General features: G+C 40.7%; 1 protein-coding gene across 1 annotated transcript in view; it reads left to right on the forward strand.

Moving 5' to 3' along the window:
* VAT1L (vesicle amine transport 1 like) overlaps positions 1 to 19590 on the forward strand; it is a 77406-nt gene that overhangs the window by 6038 nt on the left and 51778 nt on the right. Inside the window, exons 2-3 of the mRNA XM_039503363.1 lie at positions 4073 to 4202; positions 9789 to 10004. Coding sequence (XP_039359297.1) covers positions 4073 to 4202; positions 9789 to 10004 — 346 coding nt within the window. The remainder of the gene's footprint in view (positions 1 to 4072; positions 4203 to 9788; positions 10005 to 19590) is intronic.

Genomic DNA, 19590 nt, shown 5'->3' on the forward strand with positions numbered 1-19590 from the left:
AGCAATTTACCTCTGGATTCTTGTGTTCAAATTTCTCTTAAGCTTATTTAAAGATTAAAAATGAGTTTGCTGGTCTCATCATCGAGCCCTGTTCTGCTCTGAGTTACCCATTGATGTTCATGAGGCCTTATGAAATGGAAATAGAAAATGGAGTTTCAAATCAGGCCAGGAATAAGTCAGAGAAATGAAACTTTGCCCAGATGCCACTATTTGGACATATATTATAAATGCCCTTTTTGATAAATGGCATGTAGCCAAAGTACTTCTCCTGACACAGTACCAGGAACATTCAAAAATATATGTGGACAAGTCATATACAGGAGAATAAAATGTGATGAAGGGGAAAGAAGTTAAATAGTGTGTGACTAAAGTATTTAAATATCAGGCCAAAATCAAACTTGATTTCTCAGCTATGAATTAAATTATAATTCATTAAATTCAAAATTTTTCATTATATAGCCCAATATCACAATTATTTTAGGGCTGTCAAACAATTAAAAATAATTGCAAATAATAGTGAGATTAAAAATAGACGTAATTAATCCCTCTGTTAAACAATAATAGAATACCAATTTAAATATTTTTGGATGTTCTACATTTTCAAATATATTGATTTCAATTACAACACAAAATACAAAGTGTATAGTGCTCACTCGTTCTATTTTTTATTACAAATATTTATACTATAGAAAAGATTTTTAAAAAGACCTACAAGTTGAAGCATGAAGGGGCATACAAATGTTTAGCACATCTGGCACATAAATTGCTTGCAATGCCAGCTACAACAGTGCCATGCAAATGCCTGTTCTCACTTTCAGGAGACATTGTAAATAAGAAAAAGGCAGCATTATCTCCCGTAAATGTAAACAAACTTGTTTATCTCAGCAATTGGCTGAACAAGAAGTAGGACTAAGTGGACTCGTAGGGTCTAAAGTTTTTACATTGGTTTTTTTTTTTAATGCAATTATTTAAAACAAAATACAAATTCTGCATTTGTAAGGTGCACTTTCATGATAAAGAAATTGCAATACAGTATTTGTATGAGGTGAATTGAAAAATACTATTTATTTTGTTTCTTTACAGTGCAAATATTTGTAATAAAAATAACAAAGTGAGCACTGTATACTTTGTATTGTAACTGAAAAATATTTTTGAAGATGTAGAAAAACATCCAAAAATACTCATAATAAATTTCAGTTGGTATTTTATAATTGCAGTTTTAATGTATTGTTAAACAATAAATCACAAACATTTTAATCTAGTTCATTTGTTTTGTGTTAATCTCCTGAGTTAACTGTGATTAATTGACAACCCTAATTTTTTTAAAATTCTACACCTTCGTGTTCCTTCCCAATCCTGTTCTAGTAACAAGTTTATTTTAATAGAGATGAAATTTTGTATTAATGCTGCTGCTGTTTCCTGGGGATAAAGACAAAAGGCAAGGAATTGTAGTCAGATTCATAATTGAAAACATTCCCATTCAAAAAATATGTCTGCCAAGTAATTCCATCAGAATGAGTAGGTGCTGGTGAGTTAAGGTGTGATGGTGTATACATAAAATCATGGTTTTTTTTCTAATAGTCACAGTCATAGCCACGTCTGTCTGGGTGCCCCCTGCCTGCTGTAATGTCACAACCCCAGTTCCTCTGCTTGTTCTTACATCACAACTCCATCCCCAGTTACCCAGTGGGAGTAGAACATAGGAAAAGTTAATTAAATAACTTTTGTAAAGCACTCAAATTGTGGAAAGATCTAGACAATGGTCTCCAATGAAGTTAACATTTGTGAGCAATGTTGCCTACCGTGTGTAAATATTGTTTTTAAATGATCATTGTGTATGTCCTTCACTTTCTCTTAAATAGTCCCAAAAGCTCTTTATCATTCAGAATTTTCCTATCCTATACATAACATTACAGAAGGTGAATTGCCTTGATAGTTTTCTGATCAGATGCAGCCTTTCCGCAATAATTTTAAGCCTCGAACCTGCAATGTGCTGTGCCCCTGTCAACAATTCTCACTGTAGGCTTAGTGCAATCACTGTGTACAACTGTCTTTTTATCTTTCCTCTGGGTCTTCTGGGAGGACAGATGGCCCAGTGGTTTGGGTACTGGCTTAGGGGATGGTAAGACCAACGTTCAGTTCCATGCTCTGCTGTGGGTTTCATATGTAACCTTGAGCAAGCTGATTAGCTTAATTTCCCTTTCTGTAGAAAGGGTATAATAATGCTTCCCATGGGGTCCAGGAGAGGAGATGGGCACAGTCAGGATAAAAAAACTTCCCATTGAAATGTCATGAAAATGATATCCCTATGACTTTGTCAGTCATGAGACACGCATGTCAATTCTGCCCATAATCTTTCTCCTGCACAAATCAAGGATGGGTTGAGGGCACTTTTAAAATTTTATCCACAACTGCCTTCAATGTTTACATTAGATGGAATTTCCACTGAAGTTCCTAATGACCTAGATCTCACCATGAATTGTCTTGGTTTCATGTGTCACTTTGTCTTTATCCTGTTTTATGTTTATCGGAGTTGTCCATGTCTTTGTTAGTAACCAGATGAAAGCCCTGATCTTGCAAACACTTGCGCATGAGTGACTATGTGTGTGACCAGTCAATGGCTCTATTTGCGTATGAGAGATGACTCATGTGCATAACTTTGAGGAATACAGGGCCCCGGTATACATCTCTTCCGGCTGGCAGTAATTATGGGGCTATGCTCTGAAACAATAGATTGGGGCTTTAGTATATTCTAGCTGGTTATGAATGCAAGGAGTCTTCAGAACGTGTGCATAGTGTTGTGTGTCTGGAATCTATACAATGGGGCACAGGACAAATAAAATACCTTTTCCCTGATATATATATATATATATGTGTGTGTGTATGTGTGTATATATGTGTGTGTGTATATTTAAAGCACAGGTATTTTATTTTAATAAAATATGAGATACAAAGACAAAATAAGGAGGCCGCCTGATTTTCACAAAATTGAGCATACAAGGAAAAGTCACCAGTGATTCTTCTGAGCAGCCGCCCACATAAGATTTCAAAGACCTAAATCAATCTTTTGCAAAGACTGTTTAAAAATGATCAGGTGCAAGAGCGTCTATAATAGTTTATTGATGATGATATCCCATTTGATGTTTAATAAATTCTCACTAACGATTCTGTTCCTTGCCGAGATAACAGCAGATTCCTCCCTGGTTCACTAGCAATTTAAGTGCAGTTACACCAAGGTTGTGTCTGGCCCAAAATATCTATAGCATATATCAGTGGATTATATACAAACTCCTAACAAATATCACTTCACTGTTTGCATTTTTGAAGTCCTTAAAGAATATCTCCAATCACTGCATTGTCCTTTCTCTGAAATAAACCACCGTTTATCAATGCATCCTAGGGACGTTTTAGTGCCCATCAACAGGATCCATATAGACAGTTAGGGTGCGGCATGTTGGAGTGCTATAGATTTACAGTGAGTGTTCAGGTAGACATGTCCCTTGGCTCACACATAGATTTACAACAGTAATGCTGAGACCTAACCATGCCAACCGTGCATGTGCTCTCTATACCTTGAATAGCCTCACCATCCTTATTTACAGAAGTAGTCTGCTTTTCACAGAGCTACATATTTTTAATACTGAAAGATGTGTGTGTATTTCACAATAATTCAAAATGTTTAGTAAAGCGTCATGAGATATCTCAGGGGATTAGTAATGAGAGGGAGCCTTTCATCTTTCGATCACTGATCTGACTCTGATCTGGGTGGTAATGATCTCTGGTCTGAAACAGTAGCTATGACTCCAGTGCAACCTCTAAGCACAGGACTCAGTGTAATCACAGATCTAGTAGCCCTACCTCCAAGACAGCCCATGCAGAGCTAACTTAGAGCCAAGTTCTTCCATGAGAGAAGATGTGAATTCCCTCCGCACACCTGCCTACCCATGTGCAGGAGAACAATGCAGCATTGAAAATAATGGAAGCCTTCAGCATCTTTCATTGTCCCGGCTTAGTTTCTTTCCCTTTTACCCTCATGTTAGTGTTTTGATTTTGTTTTTTCTTGTGTTTACAGTGGTTTAAACTTCATTGATCTGATGGTGCGGCAGGGGAATATCGACAATCCTCCCAAGACACCACTTGTTCCTGGATTTGAGTGTTCTGGGATCATAGAAGCTCTGGGGGACAGTGTGGCAGGATTTGAGGTAATATTTCATAGAATCATAGAATATCAGGGTTGGAAGGGACCTCAGGAGGTCATCTAGTCCAACCCCCTGCTCAAAGCAGGACCAATCGCCAGACAGATTTTTAGCCCAGTTCCCTAAATGGCCCCCTCAAGGATTGAACTCACAACCCTGGGTTTAGCAGGCCAATGCTCAAACCCTCCTTTATCTTTCAGTGTGATCAAGGACACAGCATTTGACTAGGAGTGGAGAAGAAAGGATTTAAGGCCAGATTCTGCCACCCTTGCTCACTTTGAGTAGCATCTGAAAGCTTCTCTACCCAGTGAGTCAGTGGTCAGCAAGCTAGGGTGGGATTCTACAACGCACTAATTTGCTGCGCAGTGATTGGCCCTGTGGACCCTCCTGCAATGCACTGAAAGTTCTGCAGTGGGCTTTGCCATGTTCCTGTTTGAAACATTAAAAGTAGCTTGAAACGGGACTATGTTAAAGCCCCCCAGGGAACTTTTAGTGCACTGGAGCAGGGGCCACATGACCAGTTAGTGTGCTGTAGATTTATACCCTGGCTTCCCGCACACTAACTCACCGCATAGACAAGCCCTTACTCTGCAAGTAGCCCCATTGAAAATGCAGGGTAAGAAACTATTCAACTAACTAGGGAATGAAGGGACAGAACTGGGCCATTAACTAGCAGCAGACACTTCCTACAGGAACAATTTTCTTGTCTAGTAAGCTAAGATAAAACCACACTTATCTGAATCTTGATTAGTGAAGAACTGTATTTAATCAGAATGAGATCAGTTTCCCCAGAGGGGAATTTAAATTCATGGAAAAAGTTCCCCAGCTTATCCAAAACTTTATGTATACATTCTGTTCAACAATGTCTTACTGTAATCTTCCTTAATGGGGAAAGATTCTATTACTTCTTTCTTTTTAGTGCATCAAGAGTCTTTTTTTTTACTTGTCATCGGTCTATCCCATTTCTAGAAATTCCTTTTAAAAAGATTTTAGACTGCTATATTGTGTTTAAAGACCTGCCCAGAGTGGCACTTTGGGGCAAGTATTCTTTTAACACGCAGAAGTTGAAATAAGTTTTAATGTATCAACGGTTTCATGTACCGAAAGCTCTATTACAAAGCAAACTGACTTCAGTGTTGGCCCAGCACCTTAAAGATGAAAAACCTTATATGAGTGTTACCTGTTGTTAATTATCATTGTTGCATCCCTGAAACTTGCATTTTAGATTTCCCCTTGGTCCAGCTAGCCAAAGTTAGTTGTTAATATGAGTTGTCGTCAAGATTTTTCTGATTCTGATATTGGCACTGAGTGTGACAAACGCTATAAATGAGACTGCATTTTCAAATTATCACTGAGCTGTAATTCCTATTATAAAAAACAATAAGACGTGCTGCATATCAAATTATCTCAGAGGTGAAATTCATTGATGTGCCCGGCAGCCCCATGTCGGACCTTCTGGGATATAATAGTCTTGTGGAGGCAGTGGGCAGAGCAGTCTTCACAATTTGGCCATTCCTTCGTTACCTACCCATTAAACCATCCTGTCCTGCTGCCTCCTACTCTGCCAGTGATGGCAGCCTCCATTACTCACATGTCTGTTCCTCCCACAGATAAGTTTGTGCTTCCTTTCTTACTGCCCCTTATGCATGAAAATGCCCTGCCGGAACTAATCCATACAGCCACTACTGCTACCTCCTCCAAATTCCTCTTAAAGACTCACTTCTGCCATGATGCTTATGATCCGCTGCCAACTGGTAATGGCTAGGCAGGAAGCCAGCAGACACGGCTGAGATCATTTATATTCCCTTTTTATTTATACGTTAAGAATCAAAATAATTGGACTAGAAATCTGCTAATTTTACACACAGTCCGTCTGTGTAACCATATTTCCTATCACTGTTCTCCTCCTCCTCCCTCCCCTATACGCTCCCACTGTTGCTTAGTCCCAGTTGTTGCATCTTGACTTAAATTAGATTGTAAACTCAGGGACTGTCTCTCTTATGCTGCGTTTGTACAACGCCTAAAATAACAGAGCCCTCGTTCTGCTCTGAGACTCTAAGTACTCGGGTGCGACATAATAATTTACTCTCTCTTCATGCAGGGAAGTGTGAATTTCACCCTAGTTGTACAGTGTTAAATGACAAATAATTAAAATAACAGGGTTCTCTCATATGATCTCATTCCATAGCTGGCACCAGGTATTTTAAAGCACCTGTATTATGTGTAAAATGTACAGTATCCCACTCTGTTTTCCATCATTGATGTTAAACACCTCTCTTAGCTGAAACCTTCTGTTTTAACTTCCCACAGTAGTGATTTATATACAGATCCTGCTGAACGAATGCAACATGGAGGTGTGAATCTGCTGAAGTAGGACTGCTGGGCATGTGCCAATTATTTTATCATTCTTATCTCTGCAACATGTTTTGTCAATGTAATGAAATAATCCTGCCCCCTTTTTTTGATCCTTATCATATTTTTTTCCTCATTTAAGTAGCTATTGCATAAAGAGAGCTTTATTAGGCAGCATTATTGTTCTTCCACAAGAGCTTTGTGAACAATGCTCAGTTACATGACAGACCATGGTCCGTTTGGTTTCTAATAGGGTCTCATTAGGAATGAGTCTAGTAATCCTTCGAACTATTTTTTCCTTCAAGGAATCACAGCTTTTCAACTACCTTTTTCCTATAAACAATAATTCCATTGTCTGAAACCTGTGCTTTCAGATGTGCAGATCTAGCATTCTTTGTGTGTGTGTGTTTTAAAGAGTTAGACTCTGTATAAAGCTGAGGAGAAATAATCCAGTGTATAGAACTAGTATAATGAGATTCTGCTTTGGATTGCATTTTTTTGGTCTAAACTTCTTCTCTAATCCTTTTGAAATGGAAATCATACAGCTATAGGATATGAAAGTTTGCTTGAATACCATTATGCCTGACTGATTATATTGGGTCTCCTTTAAAAGTCATGATCAAGAACATGATATGAACAGGGTAGATCATGCTCACTCTGGTAGAACCATCTTCTAATTAAAACAAGCCTTTGTCATTTTTAGACATATTTTACATAACGATAGCAATGGCTGGGTTATCTAGTAGAGAGACCTGAGACCATAAAAAAGCTGACACACACATATATGAATACACTGATGAGGAAATGTACCATTCAGGTCAAAATCAGTATATGAAAATTAGAGAGCTGATGTTTGCACCATACTTGTCACAACCTGGCATCTCTTTCTGCAGGGTCAAAAAGACCAAAGGTTAACGCCCAAATCTTGTACACCACTCCCCATAAGTGGACTCCATTTCCATGCAACACCAGTGAAGTCACTGGGACTCCTTGCTGTGGAGGATTAATATGAGCAGGATTCGGCCCATGGTCATGAGTCTGCAATTGAACTGAGCCTTTCATCTCTGGCATAGCCAAACTGGAATTTAATGGGTCTCTCCATTGCCTGAGAATATGACACATCCAGGCTTCTAATGGCAACCCTCATTGATAGAGGTTTCTAAAAATGTTCTCCACGTTGAATAAAACCCATAATTTTGCACAGCAGTTGAAGGGCCTGTTCCTACTTCCCACTGAAATTAATAGCTAGATTCCTATTGATTTCACAGGAAACTGGATTGGGCCCCTACCGTTTAAGAAGCTCTTAATTCCATTGGTGGTGCTCAATTGCAAAGATCTGAAGTAACATGCTGGTTAAACACTATAAAATAGAGTAAAAGCATCCTCAGTAACTGGCAGGAGGGACCTCTGTGCCCTACCCCTTCAGTTCTGTAATGATTTTTTTTTTTTTTTTGGTAATAGAGTGTATACTGTAAAGTGCTAAAATCTTGTGCCAACTAATCTTATGCAGAAACTATATGTTTAAAAAGTAGGCACCTTTTTAACAGTGCAAGGGAAACAGCAGAAATGTTGTTAATATGAAGGACCCTTTCAAAAGGAGGAGGAATTTCAGTGAAATTGGAATGACAGTTGTGTTCACCGACTTCATCCAACAAGATATAAACCTTTCAGAACTGTCACCAGCACTTTAAATTTTAACTAACCTCAGTATCCTAAGGCCAAAAAGATGAAAACATCTTGAGAGGCCAAAATGCTTTTGCACTGTAAACAGGTATTCTCAAGCAGCTCTCTCAGCATACCAGCTGCCTAATCATTGTCAAGTTTTCTTTTGTAAGCATGACAGCAAAGGAGAATTAAATGCATAGAGGCAAAACGTTGCACACCTTAGTCACATGAGTCATCCCATTGGACCAGTTTCTGCTCTCACTTACCCCTGTGTAGTCTTCTTGAAGTTTTCCGACACCCATGAAAGTGAGGAGAATTTTCCTTACATTTTCAGACATTCATACTATTATTCTTGGCTATCTATGGGGAATTGCTGTCTGAATTCTCAGAATCTGAAACTGCAATGAAGGCCGCTAGATAAATGTATGAAATTGATGTGCCTGCACTTCAGCCCAATCCTCAAGAGGCACTTAATGTGGCTAATATAATCTCACTCCATCTTCAAATGTATCTTATCTCCATTTTGTATTTGATAGAAGGCATTTTTCTCTAGTGTGTGTGTATATATTTTTCTATCGTAATTGGGTCTTCAGTTGCAGGAAAAAAGAAGATTGCATTGCTCCTTTAATTCCTGCAGACAGGAGCTGATTGATTTAGAAGCTGGTATAAGAACCGAAGGACCAAAGGTTGATGTTTGAAGTCCTATTTTAAAGTTATAGGGTCAAATTCTGTTCTGTCACACACGTGTAAACCCATGGTAGCTTCAGGGGAGTCACTCTGGAAATACATTGATGTAGTTCAGAGCAGAATGTAGCCTCAGTAGTTAAAATCCTGCTTAGAATAATATAACTACAAAGTAAACCGGTAATGCTAGCATTAAAATAAAAGGCTAAATCACTGGTTCTCAAACTTTCATATTGTGGTTTATTTCTTAAAATAGAAGGCCTCCCATTCCGATGTCCACACCTCCCCTGCCGCAAATGTATTCCCCGGAAATGTAGCTTGTGAAAAATTCTTACGATTAGGAAGGCCAGGTGAAAATAAACTCCCTTTTAGATGGGGTTGCTTAGTCATATCCGTTCACTTTGTGTTGGTGCTGTCCTAGCTCTGCTCCCACATGCAGGACTTGCTTTCGTTAGTAGCAAAGCTCCTCTCGCAGCTTGGACACCCAACCGCTCAAATCTTTCGATGTCATTTTGTAGTTTGGTCCTCCTGTATTAGTGTTAGTACTGCCTGCTCATTTAATCCTGGTTAAATGTTCACCAAAGAAACAAACCAGCAAAGAAAGACCTGAAGCAGAGCTGTGGTTTTGTTTTTAAGTAAAAATTTAATTGATCCAAAAGTCCCTGGAAATCCTAAAGAGCCCAAGGCTGGGCTGCAACAAGCACTGGTGCTTCATAATCATTGTGGCAGAAGCAGTTCTGTGGACAACCTGTCATCCATGGGAACCTCTAGGAATGTCACTTATATTCTAATACAGTTATTCATGGATTCAACATTTATAGCATTTTATAAGCATTCAGATGTGCATGCTTACTATCCTAATAATCCCAATGTCATTCTTTGTTACTGCAGATTGGAGACAGAGTAATGGCTTTCGTAAACTACAACGCGTGGGCTGAAGTAGTATGTACCCCAGTAGAATTTGTCTACAAGATTCCTGATGACATGAGTTTTTCTGAAGCTGCTGCCTTTCCTATGAACTTTGTAACTGCCTACATGATGCTCTTTGAAGTGGCCAACCTAAGAGAAGGCATGTCTGTGCTGGTTCACTCTGCAGGAGGTGGGGTGGTAAGTTAGTGCATTTAACTCTTCTTGTGATGTGAATAACTGAAATGGAATATGTTAACACTCAAGAGGAGTCTGAGTCTTGAAGTTTGGATTCAGATCTAAACTTTCCCATGTGTTGTGAGGGTTTTTATCTGTTTCCCATCTCTACCTAACATTAAATGTATCCAAGGATTGATTAGATAGGAGCTCTAGGTCAAATAAGAGGCTATCCCAATAAACAAACAAAAAAAATGAAGTTGGAAGGCAGAGTTCAAAGAGCAGATATTAAGGGACAGAAATTTTGCCTGCGAATCTGTGCATAGGGAGTAGGTGATACGCACAGAATGTTCTCTCTGCTTCTGCGCACAACCTGGAAAGGGGGTACTACATCTTCCACAGCAAAGAAAAACATTGCAGGACTTTCTAAGGCCAGGCCTGAAGTCAATAATATACAAAAGACAAGCAGAGTTGGAGTGAGCTACTGGATGTTACAGTCTGATACCTGCAGCAAAGTACACATTGCCTGAGCAAAGCACCAGCTGTATGGATTCAGGGGAACACGACAGTAGCCAACCAGCAAACAAGGAGTCAGCAGGTCTGTATTACAAATCATGTAGGCTCTGATTCAGGAAAGCACCTAACCAAGTGCTTTAAATTTAAGATACAGTAGAATTTTTGTATCTTTAAACTAAGGGGCCTTTCACTATATCATTTATCCACTCAGGAACTGCAGTAGATCTCTGCCTTCTCAACTGGAGTCCTGTCCTTTATTCTTCAAAATTGTCTTCTTCAGGGTCGCCCATGGGGGGGTGGGCAAGAGGGGCAATTTGCCCTGGGCCCTGCAGGGGCCTCCACGAGAGTTTTTTGGGACCCCTGGAGCAGGGTCCTTCACCCAGAAAACTCTCACGGGGCCTGGGCTCCCGGAGCTGCTTCTGCTCCCGGTCTTCGCCGGTGGGGGGTCCTTCAGCGGTAATTCGGTGGCAGGGGGTCCTTCCACTCTGGAGTGGCAGGACCCCCCACCGCCGAATTACTGCTGAAGCGGGGCCCACTGCCGAAGACCCCAGGCCCCCGGAATCCTCTAGGTGGCCCTGGTCTTCTTTATTTATTCTAAATTAATATTCTATAGTCTTCTACCTTCTGGCAGCCCTCAAACATCTTATCCTTGATTTTTATGCCCTCACCTCTTCTTCCAGAGTCTTCTAAAAGATAGGCTGTAATTAAAGGAATAAATTCATCAGCTCTTTACACAAAATATTTGTAGCCAAAGATAATCCTGCTTGCAGTGAACAACCCTCTCAGAATACTCCAGTAAATGACTGGAATTTATAATCTTATTACAGTTCAGTGCCGTACGGACTAGGGAATTATGGCCTACTTTGTTTAATATTAATCTTTAGTGTGGAATTTAGAACTGTTAAAATAACATGGGGCTGCATATTAAGGGAAACCGTGCACTTTGCTGTCACTGTAATAACTTATGACTGAGGTTTTCATTTAAGGCACTAGATTGTACGGAGTGGGAGGGAGGCCCAGAGCTGCCTACTGGGGCTCAGCAAAAAGCTTGAAAGAAATTTCCATGTAGACGTTTCTGTATAAATTAATAAGCAAATTTGCATAGAATCCCAAAGTGTGGTCCCTCGGAAACAACAAATCCATTATCTCCTCCTACACCCTGCAGTTACCTAATGCAGATGTATCAATCTTTCCTGCTACATTCCACTGTGGAGGTTAGTGGGGGGTTTCCTCCTCACTGACTGAAGCTGAGTCTTACAGTGAATGTGCTGACAGACCCAGATTCTAGTGGGCCCAATTCTAATACTCCATGTATTTAAACCACTGAAAATGTAACAGTATCCATTGAGCAAATGATTCCCAGGAAGTTCCTCATTTAATAATACAGGAAAACCAGCATTCAGATCACTTTTTAAGAAAAGATATTTTCTGTTCTCTTGTATTAATGGATGCAAAACCCATTAACGTTGACAGCAAGTGAAAAGATTGGCCAGTTGGTTTCTAAATGTCACAAAAATTCCTGAATAATTTAACAAGACAATAGACCCCCTGTGGTACAAGAACTTTGCAGTTGTTCCTCTCTCAGCAATACTAGTTCATTATTCTAGTTACTTCAGGCATTTTATGTAAGAAAACTTGTTGATTGTTAAGTTCTTGCCTGTTCATTTTTGGATTTCCCTCTGGGACAAATCCTGCAGCCCTTTCATAGGCAGGAGCCAGAGAAAACTCCCACTGACCTCTGTGCATATATTGCCTGTTTGTTTTTGGTGGTTGTTTTTAAAGAAGTCCTCTCCTTATGATATTTAGTATAGCAGCTGTCCCTCTTCTAATATCTGTTTGGGGATATGCTCACTGGGATTGAGTATATTGTCTCTTTAAAGTCAAAGAGGGGAGCTTGGGGGCCAGGTAACCCCCATTCCAGGAGTTCTGGGCCAGACAGGGAGATACTGGGAGACAGCAAGTGGTCACAGGGTAAAAATTGGTTTCTTGAAAAATCTAAGGTTACTAATCTTTCTAGAGATTTGTAGCATAGAACAGGGCAACTCAATTTGCCCAGATAAATATAAAAATGCTTCCATGTTAACAAATCTTATTTGACTCAGTTATAGACAGTTGGGGAAATCCTTTAAAATTGATACATTATGGTCCCAACCGGGCCTTTCAGAACGTTTGGTCATTTTTCAGGGTAAACTCGTCCTATAACTGTTTATTAAATCATTTTCCTTGCTGTATTACATAGATTAGTATGGTTAGACCTCAAAGTACAGCATTTCATCCTCCATGTGACCATGGTGAGCTCTTCTGTATTACCATAGGAAGTGCTTTCAGTAAGGCAGAGGATTGTTCCTGCAGACTTGGTTAAAGCAAGAGCCGCTCCCATGAAAATCGCTCTGAGTTACTTACAAATGCTGGTGTAATTCATACATTCCTATGGTGGATGTGACGGGACTTCAAGCCAAGATTTATAGGGCCTGAGACAAAATCTAAAGGAGCCCCACCTCTTCCAGTTTACAGCCCATTCTCTCTCCTCTCTCTGTTGTTTTCCCCCTGCTCTTCACATACTCTCAGTTGATTCGGTTTTCTAGGGAGGCTAAGGGAACTTCTCCGCACTTCCTCAGAGGTCAGGAAGAGGGAGCAGCAGGGATCTTCTGCGGTGGATGCCAACACGTGGACGGGGATCCTCCTCCTATTGGTCTTGATCCTGCTCCCACTGAAGTCAATAACACAACTTTCATTCACTCCAATGGAGCAGGGTCAAGCCTACTGGCAGGAGGCTTGTGTTTTTCCCCATCTCTTCTCCTGGCCTGTTGAGAAAATAGATCTGACACAGCTGCTGGGCATTCATGCCTGGTCCCAGCCCTTCTCTTTGCTTTCCCCTGGGCACAGGACCCTCCCCTGCCACCCTGAAACTTACTTGCAGAGGAACAGGGGGAAGCGATTCATGGAACAGAGTGAGCCTGGAAGAGGAATCTGGTAGCAACCTGCATGATGCTACAAGACACAGCTTTAAAAAACCCCATATATTTCACCAGGGCCCCCTGCTAAACCCAGGGACTAGGACAGTGTTAGTGGTGAAAGAGTGTAGTTGGCCATAATTTGGCATTCAGTAAACATACAAAACTATTGTAACTGGCACGCAAAGAGGCTTTGGCAGGGGAGGGGAGAAAGAGAAGGAAGCAGAAGGGCAGGGCCCTGGTTTACCCTATAGTCTTATTTTTCCGGGTTTTTATCCTCCCCTTCCATCTTCTATACATGCGTTGCCCATGGTTTTGCACACCTGCTGAAAGCCAGAAGGGTGTAAATTGCACCACCTCATCACTTAACCTCCAGATACTGTTAGGAGTTAATATTTAGTAACTTTCTTGCACTAGTATTTCAGTGTCACATGAGCTAAAATTAAACTTACGCTCATGCAGAGACATTGATTGCAACCCTATAGCTGTGATGTGACCTTCACTTTCAGGTTCAACATCAGAGGAAGTGCAAGCAGCATGAGTAGGTTCTGGATGCAATCTCATACATTTGAACTTGAAGGATAAAACTGGTAGGACAGCTCTTTTAGGTCATAACAGCGCTGTTTACTGTTTGTCAGGTACTCTTTATTTGAATTTGCAGACACTGCAGCACACATTTTCCAAGCGAACCAATCTACGTGAGCGATGATGGCATTTTTTGGTTTAGCTATTGAAAACTGCTCCTCCATAACCTTAGTACAAATCTGCAAGGTTTTATTTTTTGGGGGGGGGAATCCTATTTTTAAATAAGAGAGAAGCAAAATGAGGAGTATATGATGGCAAATGTAAGCAGTGGCATATTCTTAGCAACAGAAATTGTGCAAAATATTCATGAAGAAATGGCAAGCCTCAATTAAAGTGTGAGGAAATGTGTCACCAGCCCAGGAAAGAACCAGTACCATGCAGAAGTCTGTCTGAGGCCCTTGCCTCAGTGCACAGTTTATTCAAACACATGAACTCAAGAAGTAAAGCAATTCCCCTGACCGTAGCAGGCTGTAGTCCCCAGAGGCCACAGAAAAAGCCCTTTTCAGCTATGCCTCCCCAGAGGAGAAGTCCCTTCCTTAAATCCCCTGCCAAGTCATTTGAAAGGCAGGCAGCCTTTACTGTTGTTTATTTGTATCCTGTCACATAGGGACTTGCATTTTTGTTCTGATCCTCAGCTGGAGTAAAATGTTATGGTTCCCTTGATGTTAATAGAGCGGTGCTGATTTACATGCTTTGTTTCAAAGTGAACACAACTGTCCAATTTTGCAGGGGGGGAAATATTTTGCAAATTTCTGCTTAAAAAATAGGCCTGCTGTTGGGTAAAAAGAGGCCATTATCGCTCTCTGATCCATGTTTTAATCAAAAAAACTTTCTTCTGGTGTAACTAAAATCAGACTTGTATCCCAAATCTGTTCAAGTGTTTGAATTTCTCCTATTCCATTTCACTACTCAGCAATGTTTGCCTTTTCTACTGGCTTCCAATTTCCCCATTTTAATTGAAAAATGACACCTTCAGGAAGTGGGTTATTGTGTAGGTTGATGTCTCCTTGCACCTCAGATATCTCATTCTAGATGCTGAGAGGCTATTACACAATCCTTGCCCACAGTCCTCCTATTCAGTATGTTTAACACATATATCTCCTAACATATCCTGAATATAGGCATTACTTCATGTCCACTTTTAAATATGAATATACCAGGGGAAAAAATCTAATAATGAATAATAGGTTCTATCCACATTCAGTCCCAAACAGGAATCTAATGCAAGGTTGAATCTGAATGATTTAAAAAAAAATTAAAAGAATTGAGCAGTCTCTCTAGACTTGAGAAAAATGAGACTAATAGAAGGATATTTTGGTTTTTTTTGATGCTGATCATTCTGAGATATTAGCTGTACTGTGCATTACCTTTTTAGATGGTTTATTGACTCAGGTTTTAAAGCTGGACTCAATTTATATCTTATCAAATAAACAAATTTCATACACAGAAATCTTGCTAAAGGTATTTCGGGTCAGAGTCACAGCTAGGGCAAGTTAGCAAGTCAATGTAGCTATGCCAGTTCATATAAGATGCAGATCTGGCCCATTTTGATCAAAAGGGAGGTTGTTAAGATAAAAATCTATTGTTTTAAAAACAAACAAAAAAAACTTTCCTGTGGTCCTGGTAACACCTTAGATTGTTAAAATAAACTTACTTAAAAATAGAATTTACTTTTCATCATGTATGCTTTTTCTCTAAATTGAATGAAATTCATAAACAATGGAACTAGACTGTCAATTTCAATTTTATGTTTCTTAAATTTCACTTTTTTGGTTCTCCTGTATGACTAGCAAAACACTACAGGTTTCCAACTCTGCAGGTGAGTAGCTGAACTTGGGGAAAAAAAAAAAGAAACCAGGCCTTTTAACAAGACCTTAAAACATTCACACACAATATTTCTATTTATATTAGATTTTGTAGTGACCCAACATATTGGTTCTATAAATTGATGTCCATGTAAATAAAATCCATCAAACAGCCTTTGAAACTTGCTTGTATGCCAAGTACAATATTATGAGAGATTCCTTATATTTCCATAGAAGCACTTTAATCTGAGTCATTTATTTCTCTGAAAACTCTTACTGTGATATTGTGCATGATAAGCAGTATAAAAATTACAGGTTTTGGAAATAAGATTAATTCTGTTTCAAGAAAATACTTCATCATAACACTGATTATTTCAGTGAAACAGCTGTTCACTTTATCCAAAGGCTGCTAAGTCCTATTAAAGGTAAAATTAATTGTCAAATGAGATTTGACTTTTCATGTTTTATTTTCTCAGTTTCAGAAAGGAAGAACCGGTTCTGTGGTTATGCGTGGAGATTTATTTCCAAATATTAACAGTTCTGGGGGGGGAAGAGTGGTTGGTGGGTTTGGTCTTTTGTTGCTGGTTTGGTGTGTGTTTGTTGTTTTTTTGGGAGACTGCGGGGGGGTATTGTAGTCACGCATGTTTAATCACATAAGTGCTAGGCTGGTTTAGCAGAGCGTAAGTCATTACTTCTGGTACAATCCTGCCTGCTTCCCCAACACCACAACATCCAGGATGCAGGCAGAAGGCTAACTGGCAGTGGAGCTGCTGATATGGTTCTGCTGTGAAAGGAGCGGGTAGGACACTGGAAGCCCTCTCAGGTCTGCATCCATTACAAATATGTTCTCTCCAGTGGAACTATCCTAGCAAGCAGGAGATATGGGCTGTGGTTGGCATATCCTCAACTGGTTGACTCCTCTGGCCAAATTGTGCTCCTTGTAGAGAATGTGCAGCAGCAGGGGCGGCTCTAGGATTTCCGCCACCCCAAACACGGCGGCACGCCACGGGGGGTGCTCTAGCGGTCGCCGGTCCCGCGGCTCCGGTGGACCTCCCGCAGACGTGCCTGTGGAGGGTCCGCTGGCCCCAAGGCTCCGGTGGACCTCCCGCAGGCATGCTTGCGGATGCTCCACCGGAGCCGCGGGACCAGCGGACCCTCCGCAGGCACGTCTGCGGGAGGTCTACCGGAGCCGCGATCCCAGCGGACCTTCCGCAGGCATGCCTGCGGGAGGTCCGCCAGAGCCGCCTGCTGCCCTCCCGCTGGGACGCTGCCCCAAGCGCGCGCTTGGCGCGCTGGGGTCTGGAGCTGGCCCTGTGCAGCAGTTAGTCACCAGGGTTAGTTGCCAAGTAGCTCCACTGCTGCTCCCGTGCAGGAGAGGGGGAAGACTCTGTTCTCTCCAGTCTCTGCAGAAGTCCTCCATGCACATCCCATTTACTCAGGTTCTGCAAGGGGCCCAGGACTGGACCCTCAGGTATTTGTAATTAAAATGTGTAACCTCATAAACATGAACTCTTAATCTGAACTATGCTGGAAGGTAACTAAATGAGTTAAGGGATTAGAAAGGAGATTTAAGAGAGATTTGCATAGCCACAGCACTGTTTTGGCATGCAACCAGATTCTACATATCTTTAGTTAAGTATTTGAGTCCACAGCTACTTGACTTCATTGGAAAAAGCATGTAGGGTCTCATATCAGGATCTGGCCCTGTATCTTGGTATGTGAGGGTCACAGGGGAACGTGTGAATTACATCTCCAAAACAAGAGGAAAGGGATATTAAATTAAGGTCAATTGTCCTGAGAATGGAGAAGTAGGGGGATAAGAGAAACGTACACAAGAGTCCTTCTTAGAATTGCCTCTAGACTCTTCGGGGTTCTTGTTTCAGCCCACTATAAAGGTAAGGGTCATCTTTCTCCAGTTTGGGCTTGGAACACCCACAAATGTCAGAGGGATGTTGTAGTCTGGGGTTTTGGTCAGGCTTGTATCTACAATGGGTGCACCACCCAATCTTCAGCAGGTTTGGCACACATCATTTCTTCTTGTGCATTTTCCTAATGGCCTGGCACTGTCTTGGAAATGTGAAACTGGGAATTTTTATATACCCGGTATAAAGTGGTTTTCTACTATAATAGTTTGACCTTTTCAGTATTCAGTGTGTTTGATTCAGGGAACATTTATTCTCCCTTTTCCTCCCAAGTTAGAGGGACTGTACGCAGAAAACTAATTATATTATAGAACAATGAGAAGGTCGGAGTTTTACTTCACTAGCGTCCTTCACAAAATATCCATTTATCATCATGTTCATACCGGTCCGGTCTGGTTAGGAGGCATCAAAATGGAAACTGGCACCAAATGAAACCAGTCCCATAGCAGAAGTGTGGCTACTAAGAGAAGGGTACAAAAGCCAGATCTTGTTTCCATTATAAGCTCATGATGTAATTTTCTTGCAGGGGAGAGGTTAAAATTGGATTCAAAACAATATAGACAATTGAAGGTGGAAGTGAGTGTGAGACTAGTAAAAGAATTCCCTATGGTTTCTGAGGGATGAGGAATTTCCTCTCAAGCAAAAATGGCAGATAACAGCGAGAAAAGATGGTCGGTGCTTTGAAACACTGGACTGGGATTCAGCAGACTTGGGTTCGGTTCCTGGCTGTGCCACAGTTTTTCTGTGTTATGTTCAGGCACGTCATTTAATCACTCTGTTTTGGTTTCATCCTCCATTTCTCCCGTCCTTTGCTTCACTGTTGTTGTATCAAGCAGGCAAGGTACTAACAAGCTTCAACAGGACTTTATTTTTTTACAGTGGAAACCTTTTTACCAAGCTGCTGCTGCACACTGTGTAACTTTCACTCAGCTGCCTCAACTCCTCCCCCCTCCTTCCTGTTTCCTGTCCTTTCAGACTCCCAACAGCCAGTGCTCCCAGTTCTAATAATTACAAGCAACATCTAAACACCACAACTGTCTGCTTAGTTTGTAGGCTCTTTGGGACCGGTGCTATCTCTTGCTGTATATTTATACAATACCTAGCACAATAGGGGCCCAGTCTTGAAGCTTCTAGGGGTTACCATAGTATTAATAGTAATAATGTCCTTTCCCAAAAAAACACCACTGGAAGGACTTCCAGTGAAAATTACATTATCATTATGTGGGAGGATAACATCACAGGGCTATCTAGTTATCCGAGTATAAATAAATGCACTGTTTACTGATATTTACTTATATCAGGAGTTCTGGCTGGAATGAACAAGAAGTGTGTTTATCCATGAATGATCTTACTAATTATGCAGGCAGTTTACAAATGCCAACCTTTGGCTAGAAATATAGCAAGGGTTTGCTAAATTCAGCCAGACATAATTATTAGAATCACAATGCCAGTTCTTGCCTCCAGGTCTCAGTAAGATTACACAGGCGCAATCCGAGGCTGAATGTGGCTTATAAATGTCTTCTGTGCATCTGTTTTAATAAAATAACTGTAGGGATAACTCTATATTCTATTGCAAATGTAAGCAATTCAGTGTTTATGCAATATCTCCTTCCCCCGCCTCAAGAAAATACAACTTTCCATGTTAAGTCAGAGCATTTAAAGCCCACTGTGACTAGAGATGTAAAACTCAGACCGTTTAAGGCACAGATCCTGCAGATAGCTCCCCACAAGCAGACTCTTGCATCAGTGTAGAACTCCATTGACTTCTATGGAATTCTGGCCAAGCCCAGGAACTTCCATCCAGAAGGAGTTGCTTGCAGGATCTGGA

Source organism: Mauremys reevesii, linkage group 16, assembly GCF_016161935.1.
Source record: "Mauremys reevesii isolate NIE-2019 linkage group 16, ASM1616193v1, whole genome shotgun sequence".
Lineage (NCBI taxonomy): Eukaryota > Metazoa > Chordata > Testudines > Geoemydidae > Mauremys > Mauremys reevesii.